Source organism: Ranitomeya imitator, chromosome 3 (assembly GCF_032444005.1).
Source record: "Ranitomeya imitator isolate aRanImi1 chromosome 3, aRanImi1.pri, whole genome shotgun sequence".
NCBI classification, from domain to species: Eukaryota; Metazoa; Chordata; class Amphibia; order Anura; family Dendrobatidae; genus Ranitomeya; species Ranitomeya imitator.
The window spans coordinates 413932840-413950338 of NC_091284.1; the positions used below are offsets into that span (position 1 = coordinate 413932840).

The 17499-nt window shown below is 46.3% G+C and overlaps 1 protein-coding gene across 2 annotated transcripts in view; it reads left to right on the plus strand.

The window, feature by feature from the left end:
* LOC138670105 (multidrug and toxin extrusion protein 2-like) overlaps window positions 1–17499 on the plus strand; it is a 443377-nt gene that overhangs the window by 107893 nt on the left and 317985 nt on the right. For both annotated transcript variants that reach the window (XM_069757141.1, XM_069757142.1), the window contains exon 4: window positions 1076–1144. In XM_069757141.1, the coding sequence (XP_069613242.1) occupies window positions 1076–1144 (69 nt within the window). The remainder of the gene's footprint in view (window positions 1–1075; window positions 1145–17499) is intronic.

Sequence of the window (17499 nt, forward strand, 5' to 3'; positions counted from 1 at the left end):
CTTTCCCGCCCTCTGCCTGGCTTTCTTCCTGTACCAGTCTCTAAGTCTGTCCCCTGGGGAACCTGCAGCACAGCTCAATGGTTCCAGGCACAGAGCCGAGAAGGTAACCGCCCCCAGACTCTCATTGTGCTTCACCCCCTTACAAATGGAGGTCAGTATCTTCGCCATCAAAGATCAGCAGTTCCCAGTGGAGCACAATTTATACAGCAGAGTCATATTGCATTTCCAGAGTCACTGGTTAAATCTATCTCTTCTGTAGAGTGTAAGATCTTATGGTCAGCAGGGTCCTCTCTCTTACCTGTAGAGTGTAAGCTCTTGTGATGGGTTCTCGCCCTATCTCTTCCCTGTAGAGTAAAGCTCTAATGGTCAGTGGTGTCCTCTCTCTTGCTTGTAAAAGGTAAGCTCTTATGGTCAATGTGGTCCTCTCTCTCGCCTGTAAAAGGTAAGCTCTTATGGTCAGTGTGGTCCTCTCACTTACCTGTAAAGTGTAAGCTTTTATTTCCAGCAAGGTTCTATCTCTCTTCATAGAATCCAATATTGACACTTGTCCCCTTTGCTCATGGATATTTCCAGAGTTTCTGAATCTTTTGTTTATATTATGTTCTGTAGAAGGAGGAGTTTATGCTGAGGAACATTTGTCTGAAATTTTTCCACATTTCAAAGACACAGTTGTTCACAGATTGGTGAATCTCTGACCATCATTGCTTCTGAAAGACTCTGCCTCTCTACCATTCTCTTATTATACACAGTTATGTGACTTAGATCAAAATTCACAGCACAGTTGCTTTCTAGCCTTTTGTTAACCCTTTCTCAACTTTTTTTTTTTATATTTGTTGCTGCAATCAAATTTAAATGAGTAAAGCTTTTCAAATGAAATTGAAAATGTCTAACTTTCAACTTTTGATATGTGAACTTTGTTCTGTTGTGAATAAAACATGGCTATAAGAGAATTTTAGCTCATTGCATTCTTATTTTCTTTCTCTTTTTTAAAGTCTAACTTTTTTTAAATTGGGGCTCTATTTGAAATTAGGCATTTTGTGCATTTGTTTCTTATTCTTTTTTTTCTTCTTCACAGATTATAAATGTAACAGGGGTATCGGTGGGTTTTGGCATGATAGCAGCGTGTGATACACTCATGTCCCAGGTATGAGCAATAAAATGTTGAACATTTTGTATACATCTAAAGCAAAACTCCAGCCAAATTTATACTTTGCCATGTGAGTGAATATGAAATTTCAATAATTTTATGTGTCTGCCTCTTACCTGGCAATTTGAATGGTCGTAGAAGCAATCCTTATTATATATATATTATTTCTAAACACTCTTTTTCGGTGATTACTTTGTATCTCCGTTCATACTGCACCCACACACACAAATGATACACCATTTGAAAGGTAAATTTGCCCCCTTCAGCAAGAAAATAGCCAAACAAACCACACATCCATGATATGACCACAAATACAATGACCTGCAGGTAGCAGCATACTACCCCAAAGCACACTACCACAAAGCTGCTTACAGACATCTCAAACAAATCCTGTTATGATGCGGTGGTCTAGGAGCAACATGGAACGAGCTCAGAAGGAAGTGGTAACTGCACTGACCGCAGTCCCTAAGCTCAACACAACAATAGAAGTAGCCGTGGAATGCTCCTAACTCTCCCTAGGCATCTTGTCACAGCCTAAGAGCTAACTACCCCTAAAGACAGAAGCAGGAAAACTATCTTGCCTCAGAGAAAATCCCCAAAGGATAGATTAGCCCCCCACAAATAATGACTGTGAGTGGAGAGGAAAAAGACATACACAGAATGAAACCAGGATGAGCACAGGAGGCCAGTCTAGCTTGATAGATAGGACAGGATGGAATACTGTGCGGTCAGTATTAAACACTACAAAAATCCACGCAGAGTTTACAAAAAAATCTCCACACCTGACTAAAGGTGTGGAGGGTAAATCTGCTTCCCAGAGCTTCCAGCAAGACAGAATTAATTCATACTGATAACGCTGGACAAACATAGAAAGCACTGAACGGATAAGTCCACAATCTGTGAACAGAAAAGCGCAAGCAAAAACTTAGCTTTGCTGAACTGGTCAGGATAACAGGGAAATCCAAAGAGATGTGAATCCAACCAGGAACCATTTACAAGTGGCACTGGCTGAAAGAACAGCCAGGCCTTAATAGCCGAGCAGAAGAGACGATAAGTGGAGGCAGCTGATGACAGCTAACTCCAAGGAGCAGCCATACCACTTGAAACCACAAGAGGGAGCCCAAGAGCAGAACTCACAAAAGTGCCACTTACAACCATCGGAGGGAGCCCAAGAGCGGAATTCACAACAAAATCCTAACAGTTGCCTTGGTGGCTTTCTAGGTTGCTGAACTCCTTGCCCAGCCGATTTCAGGCACATTGGAGGATTGCACATTTCACTGCAGGTTAGTCCCATAGGCAAACACATTTGTAAACATGCACTGCCTATTCAATTGCACACTTGCTCCGTTTATACTCCACCGACACACACAAATTATACACCATTTCAAAGGTCAAATTCCCTGCAGGTACCTTGCCGAAGTGCCTGCCCAACCTATTTCAGGCAAATTCAATGACTGCACACTTCACTGCAGGTGAGTCACATATGCAAACACATTTGTAAACATGCACTGCTTTTTCGGTGATTACTTCGCCCCACACACACACAAATAATACACCATTTGAAAGGTAAACTTGCCCCCTTCAGCAAAAAAAGACACAAACAAACCACACATTCATGATTTGATGAATAAATACAGTATAAACATTCATTTTCAGAAACCTGCAGAAAAAACAATAACCTGCAGGTGGCACCACAACCTCAAGACATTTTTTTTAGCCTCTACCTATCAAACCAATTTATTGTATTGCCAATCTACATATATAAATACCTCTCTGTGTTCATCATCTCATTAAATGCATTAACATTTGACCAGCTTGATTTTCCTGAAATTGCCTGCGCCCCCGACAACCAATGTGCCAAAATTTCACACTGGCAAACTAGTTAGTACTAATTAGTTTTAGCAATAACGCAGTGTTCATATGTTGCTGCCATGATAATAGTGAAATTTACTCTGACATATAGAACTGTATGGCCACTAGCAATAATAGTTCTTTTAGATGCAATCATTTACAAAAAAAAAGCCTGTATGCATGTTGGCTCTGCTTCTGGCCACATAATGGCCGCACCTTGATTCTGGCATTTGAACACAGCCTACTGTAAATTCATTTAAAGGGAACCTGTCAGCAGGATTGTGCACAGTAACCTACAGACAGTGTCAGTTCGGCGCCGTTATACTGATTAAAATGATACCTTGGTTGATGAAATCAGTCTTGTGGTTGTTGTTTAATCTTTATTTTCAGCTTTGAATTAATGATAAGGTCGTGATTTAGGGTAGGCCTGTGGGGGGTCTTCATGTGGTGCTCTGCTTAGCTATTCATCTGCATGGCTTCTGACAGGTCACTGATCCTTCAGTGAACTTCCCCCTATTTTACATAATAATATATATATACAGTGGGGCAAAAAAGTATTTAGTCAGTCAGCAATAGTGCAAGTTCCACCACTTAAAAAGATGAGAGGCGTCTGTAATTTACATCATAGGTAGACCTCAACTATGGGAGACAAACTGAGAAAAAAAAATCCAGAAAATCACATTGTCTGTTTTTTTAACATTTTATTTGCATATTATGGTGGAAAATAAGTATTTGGTCAGAAACATAATTTCATCTCAATACTTTGTAATATATCCTTTGCTGGCAATGACAGAGGTCAAACGTTTTCTGTAAGTCTTCACAAGGTTGCCACACACTGTTGTTGGTATGTTGGCCCATTCCTCCATGCAGATCTCCTCTAGAGCAGTGATGTTTTTGGCTTTTCGCTTGGCAACACGGACTTTCAACTCTCTCCAAAGGTTTTCTATAGGGTTGAGATCTGGAGACTGGCTAGGCCACTCCAGGACCTTGAAATGCTTCTTATCAAGCCACTCCTTCGTTGCCCTGGCGGTGTGCTTTGGATCATTGTCATGTTGAAAGACCCAGCCACGTTTCATCTTCAATGCCCTTGCTGATGGAAGGAGGTTTGCACTCAAAATCTCACGATACATGGCCCCATTCATTCTTTCATGTACCCGGATCAGTTGTCCTGGCCCCTTTGCAGAGAAACAGCCCCAAAGCATGATGTTTCCACCACCATGCTTTACAGTAGGTATGGTGTTTGTTGGATGCAACTCAGTATTCTTTTTCCTCCAAACACGACAAGTTGTGTTTCTACCAAACAGTTCCAGTTTGGTTTCATCAGACCATAGGACATTCTCCCAAAACTCCTCTGGATCATCCAAATGCTCTCTAGCAAACTTCAGACGGGCCCGGACATGTACTGGCTTAAGCAGTGGGACACGTCTGGCACTGCAGGATCTGAGTCCATGGTGGCGTAGTGTGTTACTTATGGTAGGCCTTGTTACATTGGTCCCAGCTCTCTGCAGTTCATTCACTAGGTCCCCCCGCGTGGTTCTGGGATTTTTGCTCACCGTTCTTGTGATCATTCTGACCCCACGGGGTGGGATTTTGCGTGGAGCCCCAGAACGAGGGAGATTATCAGTGGTCTTGTATGTCTTCCATTTTCTAATTATTGCTCCCACTGTTGATTTCTTCACTCCAAGCTGGTTGGCTATTGCAGATTCAGTCTTCCCAGCCTGGTGCAGGGCTACAATTTTGTTTCTGGTGTCCTTTGACAGCTCTTTGGTCTTCACCATAGTGGAGTTTGGAGTCAGTCTGTTTAAGGGTGTGCACAGGTGTCTTTTTATACTGATAACAAGTTTAAACAGGTGCCATTACTACAGGTAATGAGTGGAGGAAAGAGGAGACTCTTAAAGAAGAAGTTACACGTCTGTGAGAGCCAGAAATCTTGATTGTTTGTTTCTGACCAAATACTTATTTTCCACCATAATATGCAAAAAAAATGATAAAAAAAACAGACAATGTGATTTTCTGGATTTTTTTTTCTCAGTTTGTCTCCCATAGTTGAGGTCTACCTATGATGTAAATTACAGACGCCTCTCATCTTTTTAAGTGGTGGAACTTTCACTATTGCTGACTGACTAAGTACTTTTTTGCCCCACTGTATATATATTTAAAAAATCACATTCTGCAGGCAGGCGCGGCAGTGGCTGCGCCTGCGCTGCCCCATGATCGCATCTATAATGTGTATTTAATTCTTTTATTTAATGATAATAAAAATCAGTCTGAAAATGGCGCCGGGCGCACCTGCGCAGTAGCAGCTATAAGCGATCCGATAGCTGCTACTGCACAGGCAACGGCAGCACCATCTTGCTAGAGAAATAAATTCCACCTCCAATATGGCTCCGCCGGCGCAGTAGCATCTATCGGAACGCTGATAGATGCTACTAAGCAGGCGTGGCCGGTGCCACCTTAGTGGAGACTATCGGCAAAACTATAGATGCTACTGCGCAGGCAGTACCATCTTGGAGGAGGCAATTTTTTTCTCTAGCAATATGGTGGCACTGATGCTTGCGCAGTAGCAGCTATCGGATCACCAATAGCTGCTACTGGGCAGGTGCGACCGGCTACATTTTCAGGCTCATTTTTTTCTGAATTTATGTATGCCATCAAATAAAAGAATTAAATACGCGATCATGCTGCTGTGCAGGCGGCGGCGCCTGCCTGCTCCAGGTGATTTTGTTTTTACAATATACCGTATATACTCGAGTATAAGCCAACCCGAGTATAAGCCGACCCCCCTAATTTTGCCACAAAAAAATGGGAAAACTTATTGACTCGAGTATAAGCCTAGGGTGGAAAATGCAGCAGCTACCGGTGAATTTCAAAAATAAAAATTGATGCTCCATACTGTTCATTATTGCCCCATAGCTGTGCCATATAGTGCTCTGCACCGTTCATTATTGCCCCATAGCTGTGCCATATAGTGCTCTGCACCGTTCATTATTGCCCCATAGCTGTGCCATATAGTGCTCTGCGCCGTTCATTATTGCCCCATAGATGTGCCATATAGTGCTCTGCACCGTTCATTATTTCCCCATAGCTGTGCCATATAGTGCTCTGCACCGTTCATTATTGCCCCATAGCTGTGCCATATAGTGCTCTGCGCCGTTCATTATTGCCCCATAGCTGCCATATAGTGCTCTGCGCCATTCATTATTGCCCCATAGCTGCCATATAGTGCTCTGTGCCGTTCATTATTGCCCCATAGCTGTGCCATATAGTGCTCTGCACCGTTCATTATTGCCCCATAGCTGCCATATAGTGCTCTGCGCTGTTCATTATTGTCCCACAGCTGCCACATAGTGCTCTGCGCCGTTCATTATTGCCCCATAGCTGTGCCATATAAAGCTGTGCCATTGCTGCTGCAATAAAAAAAAATGCCATACTCACCTCGCTGCTTGCAGCTCCCGGCGTCTCTCCGCACTGACTGTTCAGGCAGAGGGCGCCGCGCACACTATATGCGTCATCGCGCCCTCTGACCTGAACAGTCAGAGCAAGAGGACGCGAAGACAGAGCGGCGCCCGGCGGGTAGAATGCGGACAGGTGAATATTACATACTTACCTGCTCCCGGCGTCCCGCTCCCTCTGCCTGTCACACGGTCTTCGGTGCCGCAGCCTCTTCCTCTATCAGCGGTCACCGGCACCGCTGATTAGAGAAATGAATATGCGGCTCCACCCCTATGGGAGGTGGAACCGCATATTCATTTCTCTAATCAGCGGTCCCACGTGACCGCTGAACAGGGCAGCACCGAAGACTGTGTGACGGGCAGAGGGAGCGTCAGGACCGCCGGGACTAGGTGAGTATGCCTCAGCGCCCTCCCCCTTACCCGCCGACCCTGCAGCCCACCGTGACTCGAGTATAAGCCGAGAGGGGCACTTTCAGCCCAAAATTTTGGGCTGAAAATCTCAGCTTATACTCGAGTATATACGGTATGTAATATTTATTATGTAAAATAATGGGAAGGTCGCTGAGGGATTAGTGACCTGTCAGAAACCATACAGATAAATAGTTAAGCAGGGCGCCACATAATGCCCCCTCTTCCCCCCCCCACACAGTCATCATCAAAACATAAAGGGGTTGTGCCTCGATTACATTTTGGCCGGCGTCACACATGACGTATAAAAAATGTCCATTTTTCAGGGCCGAGATTTGCAGAAATGTTCCCCAGTGATCCGTATGTAATTCGTGTGCAATGCGAGAATGCGATTTTTTTTTTCATCAAAGTATCCATGTGGCATCCGTATGGCGAGATTTTCTCGCTGGCTTGCAAAAAGAACATATAATGGATCCATGGCCTCATATATTCGTGAAGACATATATGCACACATATATCTATATATATAATTGGCTAAGGGGTACTTCCGTCTGTTTGTCTGTCTGTCTGTAACTTCCGTAACGGGAATCTCGGGTCGCTGATTGATCGCGGCCGGCAGGCTTAGTCCGACCACGAATTGGCCCCTCCCTACTCTCCTCCAGTCAGTGCCCCCTCCCTACTCCCCTCCAGTCAGCACCAGTGTGTCGCCTTATCCCGGACCAACTTTTTACTATTGATGCTGCCTATGCAGCATCAATAGTAAAAAGATATAATGTTAAAAATAATTAAAAAAAATTGTGCTACTCTCACCTTCCGCCGTCCACCGATGTGTACAATGCTGCCACCAGCTTCCGTTCCCAGTGATGCATTGCGAAATTACCCAGATGACTTAGCGGTCCCGCGAGACCGCTAAGTCATCTGGGTAATTTTGCAATGCATCACTTCGAACGGAAGCTGGCGGCAGCATCGCGCGCATTGGCACAGCTTCGCTGGACGCCGGAGGGTGAGTATATAACTATTTTTTATTCTAATTTTTTTTTTAACAGGGATATGGTGCCCACACTGCTGTATACTATGTGGGCTGTGTTAGATACTACGTGGTCTGTGTTATATACTGCATGGGCTGTTATATACTGCGTGGCCTGTGTTATATACTGTGTGGCCTGTGTTATATACTATGTGGCCTGTGTTATATACTGCGTGGGCTGTGCTATATATTATGTGGGTTGCGCTATATATTACGTGAGCTGTGTTATATACTATGTGGCTTCTATATACTACATGGCCTGTGTTATATACTGCGTGGCCTGTGGTATATACTGTGTGGGCTGTGCTATATATCACGTGGGCTGTGTTATATATTATGTGGGCTGTGTTATATACTATGTGGGCTGTGTTATATACTGCATGGGTTGTGCTATATACTACGTGGGCTGTGCTATATTTTGAAAAGAAAAAACATTGTATTTCAGCTCACCCGCTGAGGTAAATGAGCAAAAAAGAAAAAAAATCCAGCTCCAGGAGTAAAATTAAACAAAATTTTTTATTAAATATCTTTAAAAATTGGAAAGCTGCTTACCAAAAATATAAATCACAAAATAAGGATGAAGACAAACATCAATTCGCTGGACGCGTTTCGAGCGCCAAAAGTGCTCTTAAACTTCAGCTGAAGTTTACTCCTGGAGCTGGATTTTTTTTCTTCTGTGCTATATTTTACATGGGCTGTGCTATATATTATGTGGGCTGTGTTATATACTACATGGCTGCTATATACTACGTGGCTGTGCTATATACTACGTGGCTGTCTGTATTAAGTGGGCTGTGCTATATACCATGTGGCTGCTATATACTACGTGGCTGCTATATACTACGTGGCTGTGCTATATACTACGTGGCTGTGCTATATACTACGTGGCTGTGTTATATACTACATGGCTGTGTTATATACTACGTGTTTGTGCTATATACTACGTGGCTGTGCTAAGCACGACATACATACATACATATTCTAGAATATCCGATGCGTTCTAATCGGGCCACCATCTAGTGTATATATATATATATATATATATATTTATATTTCATACAGAGCTAGACAGCAGAATAGCCGATAATTCAATTGTTGGTTTCTGTAAAATCATTACAGAACCCAATAGGATATGAGACATGATTTACATACAGTCAACCATTGCATATCCGTTAGATTTTTATATCGCCCTCACTAATAATTTTAGTAGTGTGTGGGTATGTGTGTGTAAATTAAGACACCTATCCATTATTAATCCAATAGTATGAATGTGTTAAAAAAATTCACACACATTAGGAATAAAGTATTTTAATGAAATAATTAAACACACAGGTTTACCATCTTTATTACACTCTCAATCCAAGCAAAGCCCTCCTTCTGTAAAAAATCCAAAATAAAAAAGCAACATATGAGGTGAACTGACAGCGTGGGAAAATGTTCAGAAACTTTCCCACACTAATGAGTTCATGTCCGGTCAGATGGGGAGGCTTCGCAGGCAGCTTTTCATTTATTCCTCCGCAGTTTACAGCCTGGCCGGTAACATTAGCAGAGCTCCCGGTTGTAAACTATTTAACCTCTTGAGAAATATTGCAGCGTGGGACATGACTGTATGGCGGACAGGTATGGGATATTGTTGCTTTTTTATTTTGGATTTTTTACAGAAGAACGAGGGTATTCGCTTGTATTGAGAGTGTAATAAAGATGGTAAACCTATGTGTTTAATTGTTTCACTAAAAGACTTTATCCTTAATGTGTGTGTATTTTTTAACCCATTCATACTATTGAATTAATAATGGATAGGTGTCTTATTGACATCTCTCCATTATTAACCAGGCTTAATATTGCAAGGTGATGTTAACCCTTTATTACCCCATATGCCACCGCTACAGGGCAATGGGAGGAGAGAGGCCAAAATTTTACACACACACACACACACATTAATAACATTATTAGTGAGGGACATATAAAAGTCTTACTGATATGCAATGGTTTACTGTATGTAAACCATGTGTCATATCCTGTAGACTTCTGCAATGATTTTACAGAACCCGACAATTGAATTATCGGCTATTCTGCTATCTAGCTCTGCATGAAATATAAATATATATATATATATATATATATATATATATATATATATTATGTGTGTGTGTCAATGACTATATGTATATATATATATATATATATATATACCTATACTACGTGTAGACATTTATTTTATCTATTCTATTTTAACCCGTCAGTGTGATTTTACATTACACGGTACTGATTTGCCGGCTTTTCTAAAGGACACCGGTGCGTATTTCTCGCAAGTCACACTGATGGTCCGTATGGTGTGCGAGTTTTTCTCGCACCCATAGACTTTCATTGGCGAGTCTCGGCCATAATACGCTGCAAATCGCAGCATGCTGCGATTTCTCTCCACATATAATACGGCCGAGAAAACAACGGATGATGGGAGCTGCCCCATAGATTAACATTGGTCCAAGCCTTACATGTACTATAGCAGAAAACATTTAAGTACAGGTAATTTAGTAATTTATTGCTGCTAAAAAATTCTGCCCCGTTTCAAAGATAGCTACCAGCCATCCTACACAAGGATCCCTCTGCCTGAGGCCAGATCTCACTTAGCAGAACGAATGTACCTGCAGTGGGCGTCTGAGCAGTTACATGCAGACAATCTCAGCCCTGGAGCCAGCCTATGCCTCCTCAGTCTGTAGGCAAGCTGAGCTCATGGCATTGCCATTTTCTCTTCCCAGGCTAGTGGCTACACAAGCAGCGAGGAGTCAGTAGCAGTACCTGCTCCTCCTTGCTCTCTTACGATTGAGTCTGGAGCCCAGCTGGAGGAAGGATCCAGGAGCAGAGCCATCACTAGCCTAGAAAGAGCAGCTCTGCAGGCAGCAGTACAAGCAGTCAGTCGTGTGTGACTGCCCTGATATGTGTGAACGTGATGCTGCTGAAGGCTTGTGGCTGCTGGGTCAGTACTCAGCATCAGGGTCTGACTGGCCAACCGGTGAATCCTCCGCTTCTCAAGGCACTGATACCTGCTAGCATACAGAGCCAACAGCTGCCTATGGCCTCCGCTGCTCCAGGGGCACCCTGCAAGTGGCGTGTCACAAATAGAGGCACACCATGCAGTTGCTATGGGGGCCCCCGGTGCCAGTGGAGCAGCAGTTGGTGACAGGAGGAAGAAGCCAGCTGCTGCGGCTAAAGCCTGTCCCCGCTGCTAAAGAGAAATGAATATTCACTGCTCTCCATGCCTCATTTTAATAGCGGGCAGTGTTAGCCGCGGGCTGTGGCTATCAATGCTCGCTATCAGTGCTGGCAGACCAGGGCTCTCGCTCTCGTAGCCCATGCTGCCACTATGGGACCGTAAATCAGGTGGGTCCGGCACCAGTGCCGGCCCCCCAGTTTGCACCGTATTCAACTGTATCGGCATCATAGATGACAATACAGTTGAAAGCAATAATGGGGGAAAGCCCTCTCATCGTTCCCCTCCTCTGCCTCTCACCCAGCAGGTGTACGATGACGTCACTTCATTGCGCACTCGCTGTGTGTCGGGCAGACGGCATTGAGTGCAGTTGCTGATACCAGAGCAGAACCAGAATCAGCGTGGGAGCGAGGAGGAGAGATGAGCATTGTGATTGTTCATATATACAGTATATATATATGGCTCAGGCTAGAAAGGATGGGATCCTGGTAGGTGGCTCAGGCTAGAATGGATGGGCTGCTGGTAGGTGGCTAAGGTTAGAATGGATGGGCGGCTGGTAGGGGGCTCAGGCTAGAATGGATGGGCCCCTGGTAGGTGGCTCAGGCTAGAATGGATGGGTTCCTGGTAGGTGGTTAAGGCTAGAAAGGATGGGCTCCTGGTAGGTGGCTCAGAATAGAATGGATGGGCTGCTGGTAGGTGGCTCAGGCTAGAATGGATGGGCTTCTGGTAGGGGGCTCAGGCTAGAAAGGATGGGTTCCTAGTAGGTGGCTCAGGCTAGAATGGATGGGCTGCTGGTAGGTGGCTCAGGCTAGAATGGATGTGCTGCTGGTAGGTGGCTCAGGCTAGAATGGATGGGCTCCTGGTAGGTGGCTCAGGCTAGAATGGATGGGCTTCTGGGAGGTGGCTCAGGATAGAAAAAATGGGTTCCTGGTAGGTGGCTCAGGCTAGAATGGATGGGCTCCTGGTAGGTTGCTCAGGCTAGAATGGATCGGTTCCAGGTAGGTGGCTCAGGCTAGAATGGATGCGCTGCTGGTATGTGGCTGAGGCTAGAATGGATGGGCTCCAGGTAGGCGGCTCAGGCTAGAATGGATGGGCTGCTGGTAGGTGGCTCAGGCTAGAATGGATGGGCTCCTGGTAGGTTGCTCAGGCTAGAATGGATCGGCTCCAGGTAGGTGGCTCAGGCTAGAATGGATGTGCTGCTGGTATGTGGCTCAGGCTAGAAAGGATGGGTTCCTGGTAGGTGGCTCAGGCTAGAAAGGATGGGTTCCTAGTAGGTGGCTCAGGCTAGAATGGATGGGCTGATGGTAGGTGGCTCAGGCTAGAATGGATGGGCTTCTGGTAGGGGGCTCAGGCTAGAAAGGATGGGTTCCTAGTAGGTGGCTCAGGCTAGAATGGATGGGCTGCTGGTAGGTGGCTCAGGCTAGAATGGATGGGCTCCTGGTAGGTGGCTCAGGCTAGAATGGATGGGCTTCTGGGAGGTGGCTCAGGCTAGAAAGGATGGGTTCCTGGTAGGTGGCTCAGGCTAGAATGGATGGGCTCCTGGTAGGTTGCTCAGGCTAGAATGGATGGGCTCCTGGTAGGTGGCTCAGGCTAGAATGGATGGGCTCCTGGTAGGTTGCTCAGGCTAGAATGGATGGGCTCCAGGTAGGTGGCTCAGGCTAGAATGGATGTGCTGCTGGTATGTGGCTCAGGCTAGAAAGGATGGGCTCCTGGTAGGTTGCTCAGGCTAGAATGGATGGGTTCCTGGTAGGTGGCTCAGGCTAGAATGGATGGGTTCCTGGTAGGCGGCTCAGGCTAGAATGGATGGGCTGCTGGTAGGTGGCTCAGGCTAGAATGGATGGGCTCCTGGTAGGTTGCTCAGGCTAGAATGGATCGGCTCCAGGTAGGTGGCTCAGGCTAGAATGGAAGGGCTTCTGGTAGGGGGCTCAGGCTTGAATGGATGGGCTGCTGGTAGGGGGCTCAGGCTAGAATGGATGGGCACCTGGTAGGTGGCTCAGGCTAGAATGGATGGGTTGCTGGTAGGGGGATCAGGCTAGAATGGATGGGCTCCCGGTAGGGGGCTCAGGATAGAATGGAAGGGCTCCTGGTAGGTGGCTCAGGTTAGAATGGATGGGCTCCTGGTAGGTTGCTCAGGCTAGAAAGGATGGGCTGCTGGTAGGTGGCTCAGGCTAGAAAGGATGGGCTGCTGGTAGGTGGCTCAGGCTAGAATGGATGGACTGCTGGTAGGTGGCTCAGGCTAGAATGGATGGGCTCCTGGTAGGTGGCTCAGGCTAGAATGGATGGGTTCCTGGTAGGCGGCTCAGGCTAGAATGGATGGGCTGCTGGTAGGTGGCTCAGGCTAGAATGGATTGGCTCCAGGTAGGTGGCTCAGGCTAGAATGGATGTGCTGCTGGTATGTGGCTCAGGCTAGAATGGATGGGCTCCTGGTAGGTTGCTCAGGCTAGAAAGGATGGGTTCCTGGTAGGCGGCTCAGGCTAGAATGGATGGGCTGATGGTAGGTGGCTCAGGCTAGAATGGATGGGCTTCTGGTAGGGGGCTCAGGCTAGAAAGGATGGGTTCCTAGTAGGTGGCTCAGGCTAGAATGGATGGGCTGCTGGTAGATGGCTCAGGCTAGAATGGATGGGCTCCTGGTAGGTGGCTCAGGCTAGAATGGATGGGCTTCTGGGAGGTGGCTCAGGCTAGAAAGGATGGGTTCCTGGTAGGTGGCTCAGGCTAGAATGGATGGGCTCCTGGTAAGTTGCTCAGGCTAGAAAGGATGGGCTCCTGGTAGGGGGATCACGCTAGAAATGATGGGCTCTTGGTAGGTGGCTCAGGCTAGAATGGATGGGCTGCTGGTAGGGGGATCAGGCTAGAATGGATGGGCTCCTGGTAGGTGGCTCAGGCTAGAATGGATGTGTTCCAGGAAGGTGACTCAGGCTAGAATGGATGGGCTCATGGTAGGTGGCTCAGGTTAGAAAGGATGGGCTCCTGGTAGGTGGCTCAGGCTAGAATGGATGGGTTCCAGGAAGGTGACTCAGGCTAGAATGGATGGCCTTCTGGTAGGGGGCTCAGGCTAGAATGGATGGGCTCCTGGTAGGTGGCTCAAGCTAGAATGGATGGGTTCCTGGTAGGTGGCTCAGGCTAGAATGGATGGGCTCCTGGTAGGTGGCTCAGGCTAGAATGGATGGGCTTCTGGTAGGTGGCTCAGGCTAGAATGGATGGGTTTCTGGTAGGTGGCTCAGGCTAGAATGGATGGGCTCCTGGTAGGTGGCTCAGGCTAGAATGGATGGGCTCCTGGTAGGTGGCTGTTATGTTTGCTAATGACAGGTGTTATGAAGGCAATCCAGAAACACAGTGTGCTTAGCGATCAGAGCGCACACAGTGATCTGACAAATACCCAAAAATACAAGAACGAGCTCTGAGACGTGGAAACTCTGTAGACTGCACACCTGATCCTATCCTAAACACAACTAAAAGCGGCTGTGGATTGCGCCTAACAACTACCTAGGCAACTCGGCACAGCCTAAGAAACTAGCTAGCCTGAAGATAGAAAAATAGGCCTGACTTGCCCCAGAGAAATTCCCCAAAGGAAAAGGCAGCCCCCCACATATAATGACTGTGAGTAAGATGAAAAGACAAAACGTAGGGATGAAATAGATTCAGCAAAGTGGGGCCCGATATTCTAGGACAGAGCGAGGACAGTAAAGCGAACTTTGCAGTCTACAAAAAACCCTAAAGCAAAACCACGCAAAGGGGGCAAAAAAAACACCCTTTGCGTCTCAGAGCTTCCAGCAAAACAAAAGACAAGCTGGACAGAAAAAAAGCAACGAAAAAGCAAAAAGCACTTAGCTATACAGAGCAGCAGGTCACAGGAACAATCAGGAGAAGCTCAGATCCAACACTGAAACATTGACAAGGAGCAAGGATAGCAGCATCAGGCGGAGTTAAGTAATGAAGCAGTTAACGAGCTCACCAGAACACCTGAGGGAGGAAGCTCAGAAGCTGCAGTACCACTTGTGACCACAGGAGTGAATTCAGCCACAGAATTCACAACAGTACCCCCCCCTTGAGGAGGGGTCACCGAACCCTCACCAGAGCCCCCAGGCCGACCAGGATGAGCCGCATGAAAGGCACGAACAAGATCGGAAGCATGAACATCAGAGGCAAAAACCCAGGAATTATCTTCCTGAGCATAACCCTTCCATTTAACCAGATACTGGAGTTTCCGTCTAGAAACACGAGAATCCAAAATCTTCTCCACAATACACTCCAATTCCCCCTCCACCAAAACCGGGGCAGGAGGCTCAACAGATGGAACCATAGGTGCCACGTATCTCCGCAACAACGACCTATGGAATACATTATGTATGGAAAAGGAGTCTGGGAGGGTCAAACGAAAAGACACAGGATTGAGAACCTCAGAAATCCTATACGGACCAATAAAACGAGGTTTAAATTTAGGAGAGGAAACCTTCATAGGAATATGACGAGAAGATAATCAAACCAGATCCCCAACACGAAGTCGGGGACCCACACGGCGTCTGCGATTAGCGAAAAGTTGAGCTTTCTCCTGGGACAAGATCAAATTGTCCACTACCTGAGTCCAGATCTGCTGCAACCTATCCACCACAGAATCCACACCAGGACAGTCCGAAGACTCAACCTGTCCTGAAGAGAAACGAGGATGGAACCCAGAATTGCAAAAAAATGGAGAAACCAAGGTAGCCGAGCTGGCCCGATTATTAAGGGCGAACTCAGCCAAAGGCAAAAAGGACACCCAGTCATCCTGATCAGCAGAAACAAAGCATCTCAGATATGTTTCCAAGGTCTGATTGGTTCGTTCGGTCTGGCCATTAGTCTGAGGATGGAAAGCCGAGGAAAAGGATAGGTCAATGCCCATCCTACCACAAAAGGCTCGCCAAAACCTTGAAACAAACTGGGAACCTCTGTCAGAAACAATATTCTCAGGAATGCCATGCAACCGAACCACATGCTGAAAGAACAAAGGTACCAAATCAGAGGAGGAAGGCAATTTAGCCAAGGGCACCAGATGGACCATTTTAGAAAAGCGATCACAGACCACCCAAATGACTGACATCTTTTGAGAAACGGGAAGGTCAGAAATGAAATCCATCGAAATATGTGTCCAAGGCCTCTTTGGGACCGGCAAGGGCAAAAGCAACCCACTGGCACGAGAACAGCAGGGCTTAGCCCTAGCACAAATCCCACAGGACTGCACAAAAGTACGTACATCCCGTGACAGAGATGGCCACCAGAAGGATCTAGCCACTAACTCTCTGGTACCAAAGATTCCAGGATGACCAGCCAACACCGAACAATGAAGTTCAGAGATAAGTTTATTAGTCCACCTATCAGGGACGAACAGTTTCTCTGCTGGACAACGATCAGGTTTATTCGCCTGAAATTTTTGCAGCACCCGCCGCAAATCAGGGGAGATGGCAGACACAATGACTCCTTCCTTGAGGATACCCGCTGGCTCAGATAAACCCGGAGAGTCGGGCACAAAACTCCTAGACAGAGCATCCGCCTTCACATTTTTAGAGCCCGGAAGGTACGAAATCACAAAGTCGAAGCGGGCAAAAAATAACGACCAACGGGCCTGTCTAGGATTCAAGCGCTTGGCAGACTCGAGATAAGTCAAGTTCTTATGATCAGTCAATACCACCACGCGATGCTTAGCTCCTTCAAGCCAATGACGCCACTCCTCGAATGCCCACTTCATGGCCAGCAACTCTCGATTGCCCACATCATAATTACGCTCAGCGGGCGAAAACTTCCTGGAAAAGAAAGCACATGGTTTCATCACTGAACAATCAGAACCTCTCTGTGACAAAACCGCCCCTGCTCCAATCTCAGAAGCATCAACCTCGACCTGGAACGGAAGAGAAACATCTGGCTGACACAACACAGGGGCAGAACAAAAACGACGCTTCAACTCCTGAAAAGCTTCCACAGCAGCAGAAGACCAATTAACCAAATCAGCACCCTTCTTGGTCAAATCGGTCAATGGTTTGGCAATGCTAGAAAAATTACAGATGAAGCGACGATAAAAATTAGCAAAGCCCAGGAACTTTTGCAGACTTTTCAGAGATGTCGGCTGAATCCAATCCTGGATGGCTTGGACCTTAACTGGATCCATCTCGATAGTAGAAGGGGTAAAGATGAACCCCAAAAATGAAACTTTCTGCACACCGAAGAGACACTTTGATCCCTTCACAAACAAAGAGTTAGCACGCAGGACCTGAAAAACCATTCTGACCTGCTTCACATGAGACTCCCAATCATCTGAGAAGATCAAAATGTCATCCAAGTAAACAATCAGGAATTTATCCAGATACTCACGGAAGATGTCATGCATAAAAGACTGAAACACAGATGGAGCATTGGCAAGTCCGAACGGCAT